The following is a 19678-nucleotide window of genomic DNA, read 5'->3' on the forward strand; positions in this document are numbered from 1 at the left end:
AAGCTGAAATCAGTCTTTGGTAGGTCATCAGCGTCCTTTGTTTACACAGCAGGATTCTCATCCTCTGCCAAAAATCTCTCAGCAGGTCTAACTGCTGAGAGTCACCATCCATAAGAATGTACATGTGGACTCATTTGAAGAAAGCAAGCTTTCTTACCAGGAATTCTTAATGATGTATGGTCCACATGTACATTCCCATCCCATCTGCTTTTCCCTTCTCTCTTAATTCTTTTTCAGATGCAATGCTGTTGAGAGAGACTGAAATGGTGGTAGATGCACTCTGTTGTATGTCACACATGAAGCAGAAAAAGAAGGAGAAGCAAGAGTACAGGCTCTGCAGGTACTGCAGAAGGGAAACCTTGCAGTATCCCGTGGCAAGGCAGAACTGTGCCTGCCATTAGCATGTACTTTTAGACTGCCTGTATCAGACATTGGTCACTGGTAAGTATTTCCTTTTTCTTGATCAGGGTGATAGGATTGTCCTTGGACTTCATGGACGGAGCATCTTGTGGGGACTGTAGGCTCATCTGTTGGGTTTTCCATGTTTGGGAATGAGTTGAGGACTGGAGTGATTTTGTATGCCTACCAATTCTTGCAAGCTTTCTAGTTACTAACACCTCTCTGCATCATTGCTTAAGTACTACACACAGAGTTCTGAGTCTAACTACAGCTTTTTCATGTGGTATAAACTATTTATTCTGTTTCAATTTACCATTGAGTTTTAAACAGCCTTTTTTTTCCAATTTCCCCTACTAAATTGCAAAACCTGTTTTTTGCATGGCTAACTGCTAGTTCATACTCTAGAACTTAATTCCAACCTTCTAGTTCATACATATAGTGCTCAGAAACTGAATCTGTTCTAATTTGGACGTGGACCTGTAGCAGAATTTGAGTAGCATCTCCTTACTTGGTCCCTGAAGGCTGTCATTGTATGGTTCCAAACACTTTGTTAATAGATGCTGGTTGTTCTGATGGAGAAATTTTATGAAACCAGGGTAATGTAGAGGTTGATTTATTGGCAGGGTGAATCCTTGGCTCTTTGTTCAGACCTAAAAACTGAAGATGTGAGCCAACAATGTGCGCTCGTAGCCCAGAAGGCCAAGCATGTACTGGGCTGCAGCAAAAGGAGTGTGGCCAGCAGGTCGAGGGAGGGGATCCTGTCCATCTGCTTTGCTCCTGAGACCCCACCTGGAGTGCTGGGTCCAGTTCTGGAGTACCCAACATAAGAAGGACATGGATCTGTTGAAGCGGGTCCAGAGGAGGGCAATGAAGATGATCAGAAGGCTGGAGCACCCCTCCTGTGAAGCCAGGCTGGGAGAGTTGGGCTTGTTCAGCCTGGAGAAGGCTGGAGAAGGTTGCAGGGAGATCTTACAGCACCTTCCAGTACATGAAGGGGCTACAGGGAACCTGAGGAGGGACTTTTTAGAAGGGCCTGGAGTGACAGGACAAGGGGGAATGGGTTTAAATTGGAAGGGGGTAGATTTAGATTGGGTATTAGGAAGGAATTCCTCACTCTGAGGGTGGCAAGGCCCTGGCACAGGGTGCTCAGGGAGGTGGTGGCTGTCCCCTCCCTGGAGGTGTCCAAGGCCGGGCTGGATGGGCCTTGAGCAGCCTGTGTTGGTGAGAGGTGTCCCTGCCATGGCAGGGGGTGGGACTCGATGATCTTTAAGGTCCCTTCCAATCCAAACCATTCTGTGGTTCTAAGACTTCTCCGAGATTTGAAAGTGTTCTGATCCCTGTTCTACCCGCAGGGATCCTGGTCCACACTTGGAGCAGCGCCGGCTTTATCATATGTTAGCACTGAAGGAAATGTGCCGTCTCTTTACGCTAGTCAAACAGTGATCTAAGTAGGGGCTGTCTGGATATCACCTCAGATGGGCTGAAGCAGTAGCCCAGCCCTCTGTAACAGCTGTTGTAACTGTACCTAGGCTTCCCATCTGACACATGTTCCATGCCAAAACATTCAGAAGATCTTGATAGAAATAAACCAGCTCAATCCCTTCCCGATACCCCTGGAGTCTGGTTGTTTCCTTTAAAGTAGCATGCATGACTGTGGAGCCGCTCTCATGATCTGAGTTGGGAGTGGATGTGAGGAGAAAAGACAAAGAATTAGTTTACAGTGTAGTCTGTGTTATTTTTCTAAGGCTCTGCTTACTCAGTATCGACCCAGAGAGCTGTTTTGAGTTCTTTGTTAATCTTGATGTGATTGCTAAGCTAAACATCCTTGTTCCATTGTGCCTTCTCCCTCCATATCCTTTTTCCTTTCCCTTTCGGAATAGGAAAGGACAAACTCAGCAAGAGTCTTACTTAGCCAGAAAAACCTCTGAGAAATCAGTAGCTTGGGAATTGAAATATAACCAGTGGCCAGAGCAAAGCTCAGTATCATATTTGTACTAGCCTTGTTGATAAAGAAGGACGTCTCAGTGTAGGAAGACTTCTTAGATTTCCAAAGGACAGTAGCAGCAGGACCTTTAGGAAATGCAGTCCTTTTGATGAGCTGAACCAGGTCATCAGAATAAAGACAGGAAGGAGAGAAAACGTAGTCATGGGCGCAAGTTCAGCCTTACTCTGTGAGATGTCTGTGGTCTCCAAATAACAGTTGACAAACTGGCCTGCTTTAAAGGGAGATAGGATGTGTGTGAAGAGAAATCATTGGCAGTGACAGAATAAAATCACTTGCTTTCTCTCAGTTTCTGATGTGTTTCTGGTATAACTGAAGGGATGGTCCCAGCAGGAGTACCAAAGAGTGTAATCAGTAAAAGGCAGGGTATGTGTGTAATTGGTATTTTCTTACTTCTCATTCCTGTATATGCTTGTACTCGGTCAAACATCAGCTTTCCTGTTGAAAACCAGTTGCTGCAGTCTTGGGTTCAGTTGCAGCTGGTGTGTAGGCTGTGGAGCGCTGTGAGGAAAGAAGAATTTGCATTTGCAATCTTGCATCTCTGATCTTGGAAACCTCATGACACAGGCTGTCAGAAAGATAGATACAACTCTTGCATGCTGTGGTTTTGCTGTAGCTGATAGATGATTGATCTTAAAAGTCTTTATCTGTCTGTGAGTGGCACGGCAACTGCTGTGTCAGCTGGTGGAGCGTTCCAACGCCGTCATTCTGTTCTTCTCCCTTTAGCAAACGTGTGCGTCGTGAAGGTGGATGGGACTCCCTATCTGTGCAAAGCTGATGAGGTTGGAGAAATATGTGTGAATTCAGGTGCAACTGGGATGGCATATTTCGGCCTCCTTGGAATTACCAAGAATGTGTTTGAGGTTTGTATTTCTCTTTGTAATGTCACTTTTCTAGTATTTCTTCCTGAAAATGAACTTATTTGCTCCTCAAACTTCCTTTTTTGTTTTATTAGAAGAAACCCTGGCCAAATACACTTTGCTTCATTCTCTGCCAGAACTCAGCGTTCTGTCTCTTGTAACCAAAAGTACGAAGTGCTATCAGCAGTCAAGTGCCACCACGTTCTGTGATCCACTGTTGTGACTCTGTTAGCGCTTAAATTCATCCTAGTTTGGTATTCACACGGCAGTCTTGGGTAAAGTTACCTGTCCTGGGTTCACCCAGCACAGAGGGGATTCCTTTCCAGCAGCAGGGAATGCCCTGTTTGGGAGCTGGGATGGGAGCAGTGCTGGGAACACAGGGATGTCTCTAGTTGCTGCCCAGCACACAGGGACTTTTCAGTTGTTCATATTTCCCTACTAACGAGAAAGGAGGGGACACAGGCACGACAGGTGACCCAAACTGGCTAAAGAGGGTATCCCATGCCAGTGACATCATGCTCAGCATAAAGGGGCGGGGCTGATGGGGGGAGGAGAGCAGGCAGCTCCAGGACATGGGGGTTTGGAGACACTCTGGTTTCAGGACAGCTCTGAGCTGTGCAGGTCGGTGAGACACCACACTGTGTGTCACCGGTCTCCTGTACTTTGCTGTAAAGTCCTGTTATTATTATCATATCTCTCTCTGCTGTCCCAGTAACTCTCCTTATCCCAACCCACCAGGTTTTGGTTCTTGGGTTTTGTTCTCCCTCCCTTTCCCCCTCCCTCAATTTCCCCCTTTTCCCCCCTTAAAGAACAAGTGGCTGCACAGTGGCTGGCTCTCAGCTGGAGCAAACACAGCATCACCTGAAAACATTTAAAGCTTATTCGGGCAGAGTTAGAAGTTAGTCAGATATTTGTAAGCTGCTAGATATTTGTACCCTTATTCCATGTTCTCCCTTTTCTGGCAAGAAAGGAATGAAAGTTCTTTGGGAGTCTCACACAGGGTGTTACACGGGACAGTGGTTTGAAGATTCATCTGAAGTAAGGTGGTGTTCCAGAGGGATGAATCCCCACTATAGCCTTCTCTCTCAAAAAAAGCCCTTTCTGTCAGAGTGCTGAGCCTCAATGCTTGAAACAGTCTTGTTATGAAGGCCAAGGAGGAGTTGAGAAGATACAAAGGAAGGCTAGCACAAAGTTAGGAATTGATGTGTTGGTCATTAGCCAAAAACTTGTTCATACTTGACATCATAGTAACTGGTCCCAGCAGGTAGTTTTTCAGCTGAGCGTCGAGCTGCACTGAAGGATGCAGAAAGCCTTTGAACTGCCCTTACCTGCACTCTGAGTGTCTGAATACTTAATTGTTTCTCCAGGCCATTCCGGTGACGGCAGCTGGCGTGCCTGTGTCGGACCAGCCCTTTACAAGAACAGGACTGCTTGGCTTTGTGGGTCCTGTAAGTGTGACTGGCTGCTGGGGGCCCTGCTCTGTCCCGACTCCCAGCTCTGAGCGATGCCCCTGAGCTCAGCAGAATTCTGCATAGGGGCAGCGACCTTGCAAAGCTCATGAGAATGCCATTGCCTTCTAAGTCAGGCATGTATCGCCAAGACTCTGGAGGCTTTGCCCCTCTGTTTCTAATCCTGTCTTCTTTTCAGGACTATTTGGTGTTTGTGGTAGGAAAACTGGATGGCCTAATGACAGTTAGTGGCCGCAGGCACAATGCAGATGATGTGGTAGCCACTGCATTGGCAGTCGAACCCATGAAGTTTGTCTATCGGGGGAGGTGAGTACATTAAGAACTTCACTGCTGTGATTGGACTTTGTGGTTCCTTTTTTCACCTGCAAACTACCAATGAGTAACAAAGCATATAAAATCATAGAATCATAGAATTGTAGGGGTTGGAAGGGACCTTGAAAGATCATCGGGTCCAACCCCCCTGCCAAAGCAGCTCCCTAGGACATATCACTCAGGCATCCAGACGGGTCTTGAATCAGTGAAGGAGACTCCACCACCCCCCTGGGCAGCCTGTCCCAGGGCTCCCTCACCCTCACTGGGTAAAAGTTTTTCCACATGTTGGTGCGGAACTTCCTGTGCTCCAACTTGCAGCCATCGCCCCTTGTCCTGTCCCCACAGACCACTGAAAAGGGGCTGGCTGATTCCCCCTGCATCCCCTGCTTCAGATAATTATAGACTTTAATTAGGTCCCCCCTTAGTCTTCTCTTCTCAAGGCTGAACAGTCCCAACTTACTCAGCCTTACTCAGGAGCTCTGCATGTGGATTTTCACATGTGTGGTTTGAGGGAAAGGTGGCACTAGGTTGTGATATGCCAGATAAGAACTTGTCTGTCCCTGCTGAGTTGGAAGGCAAATATTGACACTCTGCTTCATGCATGATAGATTTTAAATGACTTTTGCATACTGTCAACATGGATCTCAAAGAGTCTGTTTAAAACTTCTTTCAGAACTTCACTTAAGGCAGAGTCAGATGACCCTGGAGCATCTCCCCTATGAGGAAAGGCTGAGTGAGCTGGGGCTGTTCAGCCCGGAGAAATGAAGACTAAGGGGGGACCTTATTAATGCTTATCAATATCTGAAGTATGGGATGCAGGGGGAAATGGCCAGCCCCTTTTCAGTGCCCTGTGGAGACAGGACAAGGGGCGATGGCTGCAAGTTAGAGCATAGGAAGTTCCACACCAATCTGGGGAAGAACTTCTGCCTGGTGAGGGTGAGGGAGCCCTGGGACAGGCTGCCCAGGGGGGTGTGGAGTCTCCTTCTCTGGAGATATTCCAGCCCCGTCTGGACGCCGACCTGTGCAATATGAGCCAGGGAGCTGCTTTGGAAGGGGGTTGGACCCGATGATCTCTCGAGGTCCCTTCCAATGACTGTGATTCTATGATTCTATGAAGCTTCTCTGCTTGACTGTTGTGAACACAACTCCCCTTTGTCCACCTGAGCTTTTCAAGCCCAATGGCGTAGGAAAGAACATGGCAGCATGTTCTAAAGAACAAAGTCTTGAGTGTTGAGGCTACTGAAGGACCTTCACGGATAGTGTGTGTAGCGTCACCAGCCATAGTGCTTTTGAGTGGTCAGTGGCTCAATGTCTGGATGGAGATCAGCGAGGATTCATGTCCCGCAGGGGGCCATACTGGGACCAGGACTGTTTAATATTTTCATCAGTGACATAGGCAGTTGGATTGAGTGCCCCCTCAGCAGATTTGGATGTGACACCAAGCTGAGTGGTGTGGTTGACATGCCAGGGGAACAGGACACCATTCCAAGAGATACCAGTAAGCTTATGAGGTGGGCCCATGTGACCCTCATGAGGTTCAACAAGGCCAAGTGCAAGATCCTGCGCATGGGTCAGGACAATACAGGCTGGGAATGAAGGGATTGAGAGCAGCCGTGAGGAGTGGGACCTGGAGATACCGGTAGGGGAAAAGCTGGATGTGAGCCAGCAATGCGTGCTGACAGCTCAGAAAGCCAACAGTGTCCTGGACTGCATCCCCAGCAGCAGGACCAGCAGGTCTTGGCGGGGGGGGGCGGGGGCGCAAATCTGCCTCTCTGCTCCACTCTGGGGAGACCCCCTGCAGTGTTGCATTCAGCTCGGGGGTGCCCGGGGCAAGGAGGACATGGACCTGTTGTGGTCAGTCCCAAGGAGGTCACAGAGATGATCCTGAGGGCTGGAGCCCCTCTGCTCTGGAGACAGGACTGGCTTAGCCTTGGGAAGAGAACGCTGCTTCTGGGGAAACCTGAGCCCCTTCCCGTCCCTCCAGGAGCTCCAGGAAAAATACTAAGGAATAGGAGGGTAGATTTAGACTAGATATAAGGAAGACACTTTCTATGCTGAGGATGGTGGAACACAAGCACAGGTTGCTTCAAGAGGTGGTGGAGGCCCCTTCCCTGGAAATATTTGTCACGTTGGATGGGGCTCTGAGTGACCTGCTCTAGTTGAAGATGTCCCTGTTCATTGTGGGACTAGATGACCTTTAAAGGTCCCTTCCAAGCCAAAGCCAGCCTTTGATTCTATTAAAATTGAGCTTACCTCGTTTGAACATCCCTTGTGCCTGTGATTTTGTGCTGAGCTGCTGTTGGATAATTCTGGTTGTGTTGAAATGGTGCCATGACAGGTTGCAGTCCTTTCCATGTTATAATAACCATGTTGATCATATGTTGCATCGTTCTTCTGTCCTTTGCATTCTAGGATAGCAGTGTTTTCTGTGACGGTTTTGCATGATGATCGGATAGTGCTTGTGGCAGAGCAGCGCCCTGATGCGTCAGAGGAGGATAGTTTTCAGTGGATGAGCAGGGTTCTACAGGTAGTCAGTCTGTCCTTTCTCTCTTTCCAGGTGAATGAGGTCAATGTATGAAACGAGAATCTTAGAGCATCTTTTGGTTTGGGGTGGGTTTTTTTCCCCATAAGAAAAACCCAGTGATGTAACTGCAGAGTGTTTCACTTCTGAATGTATTTCAGAGTTTGATAGTTAAGAGAATTTGTTTTAAAAACCCCCAAAAACCAAAACCCAACTCTCTTTCAGAATATTTTTAACTTCGTGTTACTGGCATTATTAAAGTCCTAAGAACGATAAGGTTTGTTTATTTTCATTCTACATACCTGCTGGTTTCATACCAGCCAGGAAGTTAAGTCTGAAAATGTTTAAAAGTAAAACCAGACCCTGAAATCTTTTTATGCCTCTAACATCCTGATTCTAGCTCTCCAACAGTAAGCATTAAAATCCTTTGATTACTTTATTGTGTTTTGGGGAGGCGGTGCAGGAGGGAGGGGAGTCTCCTGGTAGGTTTGCATTGGAGGAGTTCAGAATTAATTGGAAATAAGTAAAATGTGAGAGTGCAGTTATGAAATAAGACTGGTGAAGGCATAACTGAGGACGAGATAATAACTTAAGGGCAGATGGCTCTGAAGATCAAGGCAGTTGTGGTTAATTAATGGTTTCTGTCTAATTTCAGTTTTGGAATCTTTTTGGAGGAAATACCTGGTGATAGAAAGGCTGTTTTCCATGGGAGGAGATAATTTTATTTCTCTTTTTAGAGGTGTCATGGATAAAATAGACACTTAATTTAGGCAGCAAGATATTTCCCTCCCTACTTTTGTGGCTTTATGTTCTGCTGCGCTTTTGTGATTGTGCCATACATGCTAAATTTGCTGTGGTGTAATTTTGGCTTTTTGAAATCTCTGCACTTTTTGCCCACTTTTAAGAGACTTTCCTAATCCCTGATGTGCAGGTGGCATCCCCTTGATAAAGAGTGCACGAGCAAAGTCCTGGGTCTGCTCCTGCTCCCATTGAAGTCATGGCACAACTTCTATGAGTTCAGTGAGTGCAGAATTGGACCCTTTATTTGCAAATTGTGGTGCAAGTAAAAATTTTCCTGTTATTAAATGACTTGAATTCAAGTTCTTCTAGCTACGTCACAGCTGGTAATGTGGAATGCTCTGGGGGGGCTTCTGTTTCTTTTCTTCCTGTCAAGGCCATTGATAGCATTCACCAAGTGGGTGTCTACTGCCTTGCCTTGGTGCCAGCCAACACCTTGCCGAAGGCTCCGCTCGGGGGGATTCATATCTCAGAAACCAAGCAGCGCTTTCTAGAAGGTGCTCTGCACCCTTGCAACGTCTTGATGTGCCCACACACGTGTGTTACCAACCTGCCTAAGCCTCGACAGAAGCAGCCAGGTAGGTGGCCCAGAGCGTGTCCCTTAGTCCTGCCGGTCTGTCCCTGCGGGTGCGTGTGGGGTGCGGTTCAGAGGCAGCAGGGGCAGCTCAGGGCTGTGCAGGTTGGGCGCCTTTAAGCTGCTGAACTTGGCAGAGCAGTCCAGAGCTCAGTGAGGGTGTTAGGGTCTGCCTCAAATCCCAGGTGTGGGCAAGGGCATCCAGCATGTGCCAGTTTGGTGCTTCTGTAGCTATGTCAGAAATCGTTCCTGTGGTGGTGGATGTCTGGCAAAGCCTGCCTCTCAGACTGAAGTACCATTTGCTGAACCACTGCCAGACTGACTTTTAAGGGACCAATTTTCAGTGAAACTCACTGTCCTCTCCTCTCTTTTTCTAGGCAATATGATCCTTGAGTTTAGCTTTTCACCTTTTTCAGATCTGTGTTACATATAGCATTTATAGTCACCTACAGGCTGAGTTATAAATTATTATTACATGTTCCTTCCATTATTTTTCCCTCATTTTGCACTGTTTTTCAAAATGCAGATGTTGGTCCTGCTTCGATGATAGTAGGAAACCTTGTTGCTGGGAAGAGAATTGCACAAGCCTCAGGGAGAGATGTTACCCAGTTGGAGGATAATGACCAAGCCAGAAAGGTAACCAGCATATCCTGGTATTAAACATTAAAATTGGCTTGCTCAGAATGAGAGTAAGTTACCATATTCCACTGAAACTAAGCATGATGGGTTTTGAGGGAATCTGAGTGTCTCCTTTTCTTTCTGTTTCAGTTCCTGTATTTAGCAGATGTTCTTCAGTGGCGAGCTCAGACAACGCCAGATCATCCCCTCTTCCTTTTGTTGAATTCCAAGGTGAGATGCACTTTACTATCTCAACTTCTAAATATGCCCTAAAAGATTTTTTACATTCTAAGAAAACTCCAGTTAGAAGGTGGGTTTTTTTTCCTGGAATGCTTCAGGTTATTTTGATGATGTGGAGTGTCATGCTTTTGAAGCAGAAAAAGTGTTAAGGTGAAGTATAATTTTTCCACATCTGGAATTTCAATATGCAGTCTACCTTGCTTAAAACATTGGAGTAATTGCATTTCCTGCTGTAACACAAGTTTTGTCATATTAATGGAAGCCACAATTCTCTCTTCTTCCGTGAGCACCCGGGTAAGTGGAGGTCAGAGCTAGAAGATTTTTTTAATTAGCAGATCTAGAACCTGACTAGTGTGCCCTTGGGACAGACTTGGAGTCACGTTGTCCAAGAGCGCTGCACATCCTTCACATCCTCAGCTAGGCTCTGCCCACAAAAAAGATGGTTCTTGTAGTCACCCTGACACGAAAAATAAAGGCTTCGGTTTTGGAGTATGGGCTCAATGTCTTTGCAGTCTCTATGTACTTAAGGGCTGTCTGAGCCCTTATGTGGGGGTCTGAGCCCGTTTGGAGGGCAGACACCCACCAAAGCCGCTCTGTCACTGCCCTGTTCAGCTGGGCAGGGGAGAAAATAACTATTGAGAGGCTGAGGAGTGAGATAAGGGCTGGGAGAGCCCATCCCGCAGTCAGCGGCACGGGCAGGACAGACTCAGTATGGGGTAAAGGACAGAAACTCTCTAACTGATGGCCCGGCCCTGCACCCCCAGTGACACCGGGAGCTTAAAGCAGCTCCCCCCACCCCTCCCTTCTCAACAGACTGCACTTTAGGCAGGATTTCTTCCCCCCATTGTGCCACGGGAGGGGCAGGGACTGAGGGAATGGGGGTTTGGGTCAGTTCCTCACCAGATGTTCTCCTCCTTGGCCGGGGGGGTAGGGGAGCATCCATCACCCCCTTCCCCTGCTGCACTGTGGGGTCCCACCCATGGCAGACACTCCTCCAGGAACTTCTCCAGCCTGAGTCCTTTCCCACCGGGCTTCAGCTCTTCCCCAGCTGCCCCAGCATGGGTCAATGCTATGGGAGCAGTCATCAATCACAGAATGGCTCTCAGTCCCTCAGGCCCAGACTGCTCCAGCCTGGTCCCACACGGGGTCACAAGCTCTCCTGCGAACCCGCTCTGGCATGGGTCTCTCTCCCCATGGGCTGCAGGTCCTGCCAGGAGCTTGGCTGTAACATGAGTCACAGCATCTCCTGTCTGTCTCCCCCTGTTCCAGTGTGGGGCCTCTCCAGGGGCTGCAGGTGGGGTCTGGGCCTTGTCCATGGGCTGTGGGAGGACACCTGCTCCACCACGTGTTTCTCCAGGGGCTGCTGGGGCATCTTTCTCTGCGACACCTGGGGTTCCTCCTGCCCTCCCACCCCCTTTCACTGCCCTTGGTGCCTGCACAGCTCCTCACACCTTCTCTGGGGGCACAAAGTGGCTGCAGGTGGGTTTTTCTCTCCTCACTGTGACTCCCAGAGGCGCTGTGACCATCCCTGATGGGCTGGGCCTTGGTCAGCAGCAACTCCGGCCTTGAGCCGGCTGGTGTTTGCTCTGTGGGGCCTGCAGAGAGCTTCTGGCTGCTCCTTGCAGCAGCCACCCCTGCAGCCCCCCTCCTCCACCAGAACCCAGCCACACAAAATTTCAACATACAACAAGGCAAGGGTCATGTTTCTCAGTAAATGCATCATTTTTGCTAATTAGCCCTGCTGTGTACATGACTGTCAGTATCTTTGGCACATTCATGTGCCCTGTGTGTTCAGCGCTGTGTAAAGGGGTGTGAAAAATAACGTCCTTTTGTGTGTTTGTCAGTATGTTAGCCTCCCTGGGCTTGAGGAGTTCTGCTGCTATACATAGTGAAGGGTGTCCCTGCCCATTGCAGGGGGTTGGAACTAGAATCATCTCTGAGGTCCCTTCCAACCTAAACCAGGATGGGATTCTGGGATTTTGGATTCTGCTACTGTTGTCCTGGCACTTTTTTTTTTTATAACTTACTCCCCTCCTTTCCTTCCAGTGGGCAAAGTTGGTCAATTTTTCTTGCAGCCTGTACTGAGTGTCCACCCTCCTGGTGAACAAAGTGGGTCTGCCTTGTGCTGTGCTGCAAGCATGTGAGACAGGGAATGTGCCTTGAGACAGGCAAAACGATTTAGAAGATCTTCCAGAGTTGTGACTTCTCTCATGAGACTCTGCTGTAGTCTCATGAGAGAAGAATCTGCTTCAATATGGTTATTGTTCAAAGCCACAGAATTGGTTTATTCTCCCATAGTAAAGAGGCTTTTCAGGGAAGTTTTCTAGTATGAAGACACCACTTTCTGGGTCACTTTTGTTCAGGCAAATTTTACCCTCCACAGGGAGAATCTGTAAAAAGGAAACACAAAACTTAGGCACAAAGAAATTATCTGTCAGTGACCATGTGCCTTACTTATCTGTGAGTAACAAACTGTGTGCTAACCATGAGCCTGCTCACAGCTGTCTGTGAGAAACCCTTCTGGTTTACATCTTTTCATGTCAGTATTTTTGTTCCTAAGTCCTTGAGCTGTTACTGTTAAGAAATACACTGTGTTTACTCTCCTTATTTTGTATTACTTTAGCTCCCAGGCTGTAACATCAGTTTGCTTAGTGAGACTGAGCAGAGTGCCAGTACTGTCATGCAAACTAGGGCTTGGATCAGGCAACCCTGCACTCGAGCTGGGGATTGTGTGTCCCTCCGAGGTGGTTGTCCCACCATTTTTTCTTGAATCAAACTGTAACCTAGGAGAAATGGATACACCTCAACCTCACGGGCTTCAGGCATTGCTTCCTAGGCTGGGTAGCAAAAGGATGTTCTCTGTCTTCCATCAAAAGCTCAACTAAGCCTTTTGGAATCCAGATGACTTTGCAGCTGCCTAGGCAATCCAGAGATACAGCTGCTTCCGTGGGAAGACTGTGCATAGCTGTCGGACATAATGCTTTCTGCAGAATGGACCTTTGCACTGAAGCAGAAGTGACACTGTGCAGCAGCCACAGCTCAGGCTGTGTGTCAGACTCTGTAAAAGAATGTCTGTGCCAAAGACATAAGCAGAGTTCCCTTTGCTCATTCAGCAGCACTGATTGCAAAAGCACCTCAAGGTCTGGCTGTGTGTGGTAGGGTAAAGCTGATGCAGTGCTTCACTTGCTGCCAAGATAGTTGTTACTGCTGCTGCTACTGCCCCTTCTCCGTTGGACTGTGAAAATTCAAATACTCATAAGGTGTTCTTTTTGTAAATACATTTAGAAGCTGCTCCACTGTCTGATGTTCAAAATAACAGATATAAAATTGTCTGGCGCTCTAGAATTTCATGGGACCAACAGCCTGGTTTCCAAAAGGCTGAGCCAGAGTCATTAAAAGGGTTTGCTGAGTTGTTAAAATAAGGCAAATGAAATATTCCTCTGCAGCATGTACTTGATTGAGTTTCCAACCACAAACTTCTCCCCCGTGGCTTCTGTTGTGTGCAGGGCACCGTGGCTAGCACCGCGTCCTGTGTCCAGTTACACAAGAGAGCGGAAAGAGTGGCAGTGGCGCTGATGGAGAAGGGAAGACTGAATGTTGGTGACCACGTGGCCCTGGTTTATCCTCCAGGTAAAGAAGAACAGACAGCAAAAATCAGTGTCAGGCATCACAAGGAAAGAAGCTCTCGCCCAGGCAGAGAATTGAGACAGCTGTTGCATATAGCAGTATGTGGCAGTGATGTGGCATTTCAAAGGAGGGACTTCCTTTTTGCTATTTTATTTTTAAGTTGCTTCCCCAGGTGGCAAATTACATTTACAAATTGTTTCATCTTACTGCTCCAACTGTCTGGGTGGTCCTGCAGAGCAGCTTGATTTAAACCACATAAAAGATTCTCCATTTTCAACCTCAGAGATTGGAATAAGATGTGTGTATCTGTCGCAAGCTAGGTTAGGGATGTCAGGGTGTGAACACCCTTTCTTTCCTCAGTTGCTGTCTCTAGAAGTGGAATCTGGACAACAGACTTGTGTTACTAGTATGGATTTCACAGAATCATAGGGGTTGGAAGGGACCTCCAGAGCTCATCAGGTCCAACCCCCTGCCAAAGCAGCTCCCTAGGACAGGTCACACAGGTCAGCGTCCAGACGGGGCTGGAATATCTCCAGAGAAGGAGACTCCACACACCCCCCTGGGCAGCCTGTCCCAGGGCTCCCTCACCCTCACTGGGTAAAAGTTCTTCCCCAGATTGGTGTGGAACTCCCTGTGCTCCAACTTAAGGCCATCGCCCCTTGTCCTGTCCCCACAGACACTGAGAAGAGGCTGGCCATTTCCCCCTGTGTCCCACCCTTCAGATATTGGTAAACACTGATCAGATCCCCTCTCAGGCTGCTTTTCTCCAGGCTGAACAGCCCCAGCTCACTCAGCCTTTCCTCACAGGGGAGATGCTCCAGGCCCTTAATCATCTCCATAGCCTCCTCTGGACTCTCTCCAGGAGATCCCTGGCTTTTTTATACCAGGGAGCCCAGAACTGGACACAGTACTCCAGGTGGGACCTGACCAGGGCAAAGTAGAGGGGGAAGATCCCCTCCTTTGTCCTGCTGGCCACACTAGTGTGCAGCAGGAAAAAAAGTACTACTCCATTAAAAGTAGGACAATTGCATAGTTTGGAGTAGTAATTGTAAAAAACAAACTTTTTAGAGGAATCTGAGTTGTCTTCTTCATAACCTAAAATATCTTCATTTGTTATTTTTCTTGCTTTATGTTTTTATTTTGGTGAGAGGGTTTGGCCTTTTGTTCTGATTTAAAATAAATTTTAAAAAGGCTTCAACTTCACAAATACCCTTTACAGGAGTAGACCTGATAGCAACTTTCTATGGCTGCTTGTATGCTGGCTGTATACCTATCACCGTTCGCCCGCCTCACCCACAGAATCTCGCCACCACTCTGCCCACTGTCAAAATGATTGTAGAGGTATGTAGAAATGTTTCCTCTCCTAATGCTTTAGGTGGGTGTGGGGTGTCTCATGCAGCCCAATAAATATCTTTGCCTCAGTGAATGTAAAATAACCAGGGAAAGAAATAGTCAGTATGCTGTGGCTGGGTCAGAAACTCATTGAAAATCTTTCTATTGTGATTTGGTTTGTTCCTTTTCTGTTATTTTTCTTTATCTCTTCAGCTTACTGGTTATCTCATCTGGATGGATATAAAGTCATGTGAGGGTTTATTCCCTAGTTTTGTAAGTTATTTTGCTGCTGTGTCTTTCATAGGTCAGTAAGTCTGTGTGTATACTGACCACACAAGCGATAATGAAGCTCCTGAAGTCCAAGGAAGCTGCAACAGCTGTAGACATTAAAACATGGCCCACTATTTTGGACACAGGTACAGAATGCTTGCCCACTAGCCAAAATGTAAAGAGTTTAAAGATCAATCTACTTATTTTGTTACACCATAGCTTCCTAACTGAACATGTGTATCTTGTGTTGCACTGAAATAGCTGGCCAGAAACTATAGGAAGCAGCTGCTGTTAATGTCCTGTGCTCTTTTTCCAATATGATATGTTACTCTTTTCTTTTTATCCTTTTTAAATAGATGATATGCCTAAAAAGAAGCTGGCTAGTATTTTCAGACCTACATCTCCAGATATGTTGGCATACTTGGACTTCAGCGTGTCTACTACTGGTATATTAGCAGGAGTAAAGGTAGAGTAATGAGAGAAATTATTAGACTTTTTTTTTCTTATATGTAGGCGTATTCCACATTCATTCTTCCTGGCAGAGAAGAAATATGGGAATCCAAGTGGATGATGTTAGTGTTCAGAAAGCTTATTTTAAATCTGTGTGGCATGAGAATTTCTGGATGTGCTTTTTGGAAGCACTCGGTCTCACTGGCTCTGTGTGAGGATTTAGAGAGTGTCCGGAAGTTCAGGAATGTTTTCTTTTCTGGTTCATTATAGAGAAGTCAGATGTCACGTGGCATCATTTGATGTCATAACAGGTGTCGTTTGCCCCTAGCATGAAAAGTACCTGTGAAATTTTGGGCTCAAACCCTTCGCTGTTTTAAAGGTGCTTAAAAAAAACCCCTAAACCACTGTATGTTGTCACATCTTCCATAGTAAGCGTTTCTAGTGCTTATTATACATTATCCCCTTTTATTTTTAAGTCCCTGAGAGTGCCTGTTTTCCTCTTACAGATGTCACATGCAGCTACAAGTGCCTTATGTCGCTCTATAAAGCTACAGTGTGAGCTGTACCCCTCGCGTCAGATTGCCATCTGCCTTGACCCTTACTGTGGCTTGGGATTCGCGCTGTGGTGCTTGTGCAGGTACATGTCCCCAGCCTCCTCCAGAGTCCAAGGGAACAGCTGTGGGTGAAACTGTCAGAGAAACCCAAATTAAACCTTTTTTACAGGTGTTTCACAAAGCACCTTTTGTGGTAACAAAATTCATTTCAGTAAGTTAGTCCCTTGAGTAAATTGGATATTGCAAGTGGAATTAATTAGATCCCAAATCTGAGGAAATAAAAAGGACATCGCTGTCTTTCACATTTTAAAGTCTTCTGAGATTAAACCATGCCTTTCTACAAGCCCCTTAAGGTGTTGGCTGCCAAGATTGGTATGTGCTAAAAAATACTGCAGAAGGAAGCAATTAAATGTTTCTTAAAATGAATGAGACTCGAATTGATTCAATCAGATAACTCCTGTAACACAGCATGTCTTGCAAAGCTGTAGAATTTTCCACTTTTTTTGCTGTTGTAAAGCATTCTGTTCACTTTAACTAATCTAAAGCTTTAATAGTGGCTTAGGTATTTAAATTAAAATAAGCAGAAACAAAGTTTGAAAGGTTATTTTGTATACAGATAAAGTTATATTTACTGTAATTGATCTGTTCCTTCCTTTCAACTTCTCTAACTACAAAGGAAGTGTACTGAAGTAAAGCAAATACTCGGTAACATCTGATGATATACATCATTGATAAGTGAGGCAGGGTGGAGGGACAAGACATTTCGGTGATGGAGAATTAAAATCTGATTGGTTTTTTTAAAAATATTGTTAGGGAAGGTAACTGTGTGTCATGCTTTCTCTGCAAGAGTTAATGGGAGGTGTGTTCTGTTATGGCTTTCTTTCAGTGTGGAAGAATGTTGTAATAAGAGGTGATTTAACTATGGCTGGAGGCAAGATTCCCACCAAAGTCGCTCTGTCACTAGTGGAGATAAGGGCAGGGGGAAATTGTTCTGCAGTCAGTGCCACAGGCAGAACAGACCCAACGTGGAATTAAAAAAAAAAAATCTCATTTATTACATACACACACAGTGAGACCAGGGTCAGATAATGAGAAATAAAACCAGATCTTAAAATACCTCTCCCTACTCCTCCCTTTGCAGGTTCAACTTTATTCATGATCTCTCTCCCTTCCTCCTCTCCAGGATGGCACTGGGGGAGACAGAAATGGGGGGTTATATCAGTTCCTCACCAGTTATCTCTGCTGGTCCTTCCTTCTTAGGGAGGGGCATCCCTCACCCTCTTCCCCTGCTGCACTGTGGGGTCCCACCCATGGCAGACACTCCTCCAGGAACTTCTCCAGCCTGAGTCCTTTCCCACTGGGCCTCAGCTCTTCCCCAGCTGCCCCAGTGTGGGTCACTGCTATGGGGGCAGTCATCAATCACAGAATGGCTCTCAGTCCCTCAGGCCCAGACTGCTCCAGCCTGGTCCCCCATGGGGCCACAAACTCCCCCAGCAAACCTGCTCTGGTGTGGGGTCTCTCCACAGGCTGCAGGTGGGGTTTCTGCTCACATCCTCTTCCACGGACTGCATGGGTAGACCCACTTGACCATGGTCTTCTCTATGGGCTGCAGAGGGATCTCTCCAGAACCTGGAGCACCTCCTTTCTTCCTTCTTCCTGCCATTGGTGCCTACACAGTCTCTTACACCTTCTCTGGGGGCACAAAGTGGCAGGTGGTGGGATTTTTTCTCCTCACTGTGACTCCCAGAGGTGCTGTGACCATCCCTGATGGGCTCAGCCTTGGTCAGCAGTGACTCTGGCCTTGAGCTGGCTGGTGTTTGCTCTGTGGGGCCTGCAGAGAGCTTCTGGCTGCTCCATGCAGCAGCCACCCCTGCAGCCCCTCTCCTCCACCAGACCCAGTCACACAAACCCACAACATACACAATGATTTCTGTTTTTTCTGTTTTAGAATGCTTAAAAATAAACCAGAAACCGCTCTCCTTGTATTGTACACTAGAAAACCACTTCACATCTGGTCAGGAAGAACAGCAAGCCTGTAAGACAATTCAGAGATGCTGCTATTTATCTTCAAGATGCATTGGTTTATCTAAGCCTGGTTGTGCAGAAGGGTGTGTCACTGCTTTTGATGATAGTGACTGATGTAAAAAACCACCTGGTAGTTTAATACACTATGGTCATGGCATTTACTGTCTTGAAATGAGCATTTAATATTTTAAACCCCAAAAAAACCTAAAAGGGGGTGTGATTCTGAATTGGAATTTCTGTCTACTCGTGTTAACTGGTATCCAGGCTAAATATTTCACATAAGTGCTGCTTGAAAACTGCAGCACTACAACAAAGGCTAGAAAGTTACCCTACAAACTTGAACAACTGTTCAAGAGTCGTTTCACTCAATGCAAAAGGTGCACTTTTCCCCTAGAGTGACTCAGAAAAAGAAGCTGAATTACCATTTCTAATCTGTAACGGGAATGATAACCTCAGAAGTTAGTGTTTTTGTCAGAAGCCCTGTCTGTTCAAGGCATTGGATATTTGGCTGTAGTTCAACACCGTTTACTGCAGGACAAATATACTCACCTCAGAGTTTGTGACTCAACTCAAACCCAAAGTTCTTAGCCAACGACAAGACACTTGCTCTCTGTAGAGACGGTAAGGTGAAGTTTGAGTAGATACTGAGCAGTTTTCCTGGATTTCCTTCATTTTGATAGTCTGTGATATTTTTTTTTTTGCTTCTTATTTTAAATGCTGGCTTGAAACTTTCCTTCTTTTTCTTCTTCTTCTCCCAAGTGTCTATTCAGGTCATCAGTCTATTCTAGTCCCTCCTCTGGAACTGGAGAGCAACGTGTCTCTGTGGCTGTCCGCTGTGAGTCAGTACAAGGTGCGCGTCACGTTCTGCTCGTACTCCGTGATGGAGATGTGCACCAAAGGGCTTGGGATGCAGACTGATACACTCCGGGTGAGTGGACTTCACTTTTTGACATGCTGACATATAAATACCTGTATCTTTCTAAGAATGAGAAACTTCCCGTGAGCCAGCAGTGTGATCTTGCAGCTCAGAAGGGCAATGGAATCCTGGGCTCCATCAGGAGAGGGGTGGCAGCAGGGACAGGGAGGGGATTGTCCCTCTCTGCTCTGCCCTCGGGAGGCCACAGCTGGAGTCCTGTGTCCAGAGCTGGGGCTCCAATACAAGGAATATGTGGGACTGTTGGAGAGGGTTCAGAGGAGCCACAAAGATGATTAGAGGGCTGGAGCACCTCCCCTACGAAGAGAGGCTGAGGGAGCTGGGCTTGTTCAGCCTGGAGAAGAGAAGGCTGTGGGGGGACCTCATTGCAGCTTTCTAGTCCCTGAAGGGAGCAGAGAAACAGGAGGGGAACCAGCTTTTTAAAAGGGTAGACAGTGGCAGGACAGGGGGGATGGATTAAAGCTAAAGGAGGGAAGGGTTAAATTAGATATTAGGGGGAAGTTTTTTCCGGAGAAAGTGGTAAGGTGCTGGAACAGGCTGCCCAGAGAGGTGGTGGATGCCCCATCCCTGGAGGTGTTCAGGGCCAGGTTGGATGGGGCCCTGGGCAACCTTGTGTAGCTCCAGGCCTGGAGGTTGGTGGCCCTGCCAGTGGCAGGGGTTTGGAGCTCTGTGATCGTTGGGGTCCCTTCCAAC

General features: G+C 46.9%; 1 protein-coding gene across 4 annotated transcripts in view; it reads left to right on the forward strand.

The window, feature by feature from the left end:
- The window catches only part of DIP2A (disco interacting protein 2 homolog A), a gene marked incomplete at its 3' end in the record, with an annotated part of 122968 nt that overhangs the window by 92362 nt on the left and 10928 nt on the right, over positions 1 to 19678 (forward strand). For 2 of the 4 annotated variants that reach the window (XM_084264263.1, XM_084264264.1), the window contains exons 19-31: positions 3128 to 3264; positions 4629 to 4709; positions 4909 to 5036; positions 7455 to 7569; positions 8738 to 8939; positions 9462 to 9571; positions 9704 to 9784; positions 13300 to 13423; positions 14640 to 14761; positions 15057 to 15168; positions 15379 to 15488; positions 15979 to 16109; positions 18811 to 18979. In XM_084264263.1, coding sequence (XP_084120389.1) covers positions 3128 to 3264; positions 4629 to 4709; positions 4909 to 5036; positions 7455 to 7569; positions 8738 to 8939; positions 9462 to 9571; positions 9704 to 9784; positions 13300 to 13423; positions 14640 to 14761; positions 15057 to 15168; positions 15379 to 15488; positions 15979 to 16109; positions 18811 to 18979 — 1622 coding nt within the window. Of the gene's footprint in view, positions 1 to 3127; positions 3265 to 4628; positions 4710 to 4908; positions 5041 to 7454; positions 7570 to 8737; positions 8940 to 9461; positions 9572 to 9703; positions 9785 to 13299; positions 13424 to 14639; positions 14762 to 15056; positions 15169 to 15378; positions 15489 to 15978; positions 16110 to 18810; positions 18980 to 19678 lie in introns of those variants that run through there. The other 2 variants (XM_084264265.1, XM_084264266.1) reach the window with 1 other exon arrangement.

The sequence above is a fragment of the Gallinula chloropus genome (genome assembly GCF_964237585.1).
Source record: "Gallinula chloropus genome assembly, chromosome: 5".
NCBI lineage: Eukaryota > Metazoa > Chordata > Aves > Gruiformes > Rallidae > Gallinula > Gallinula chloropus.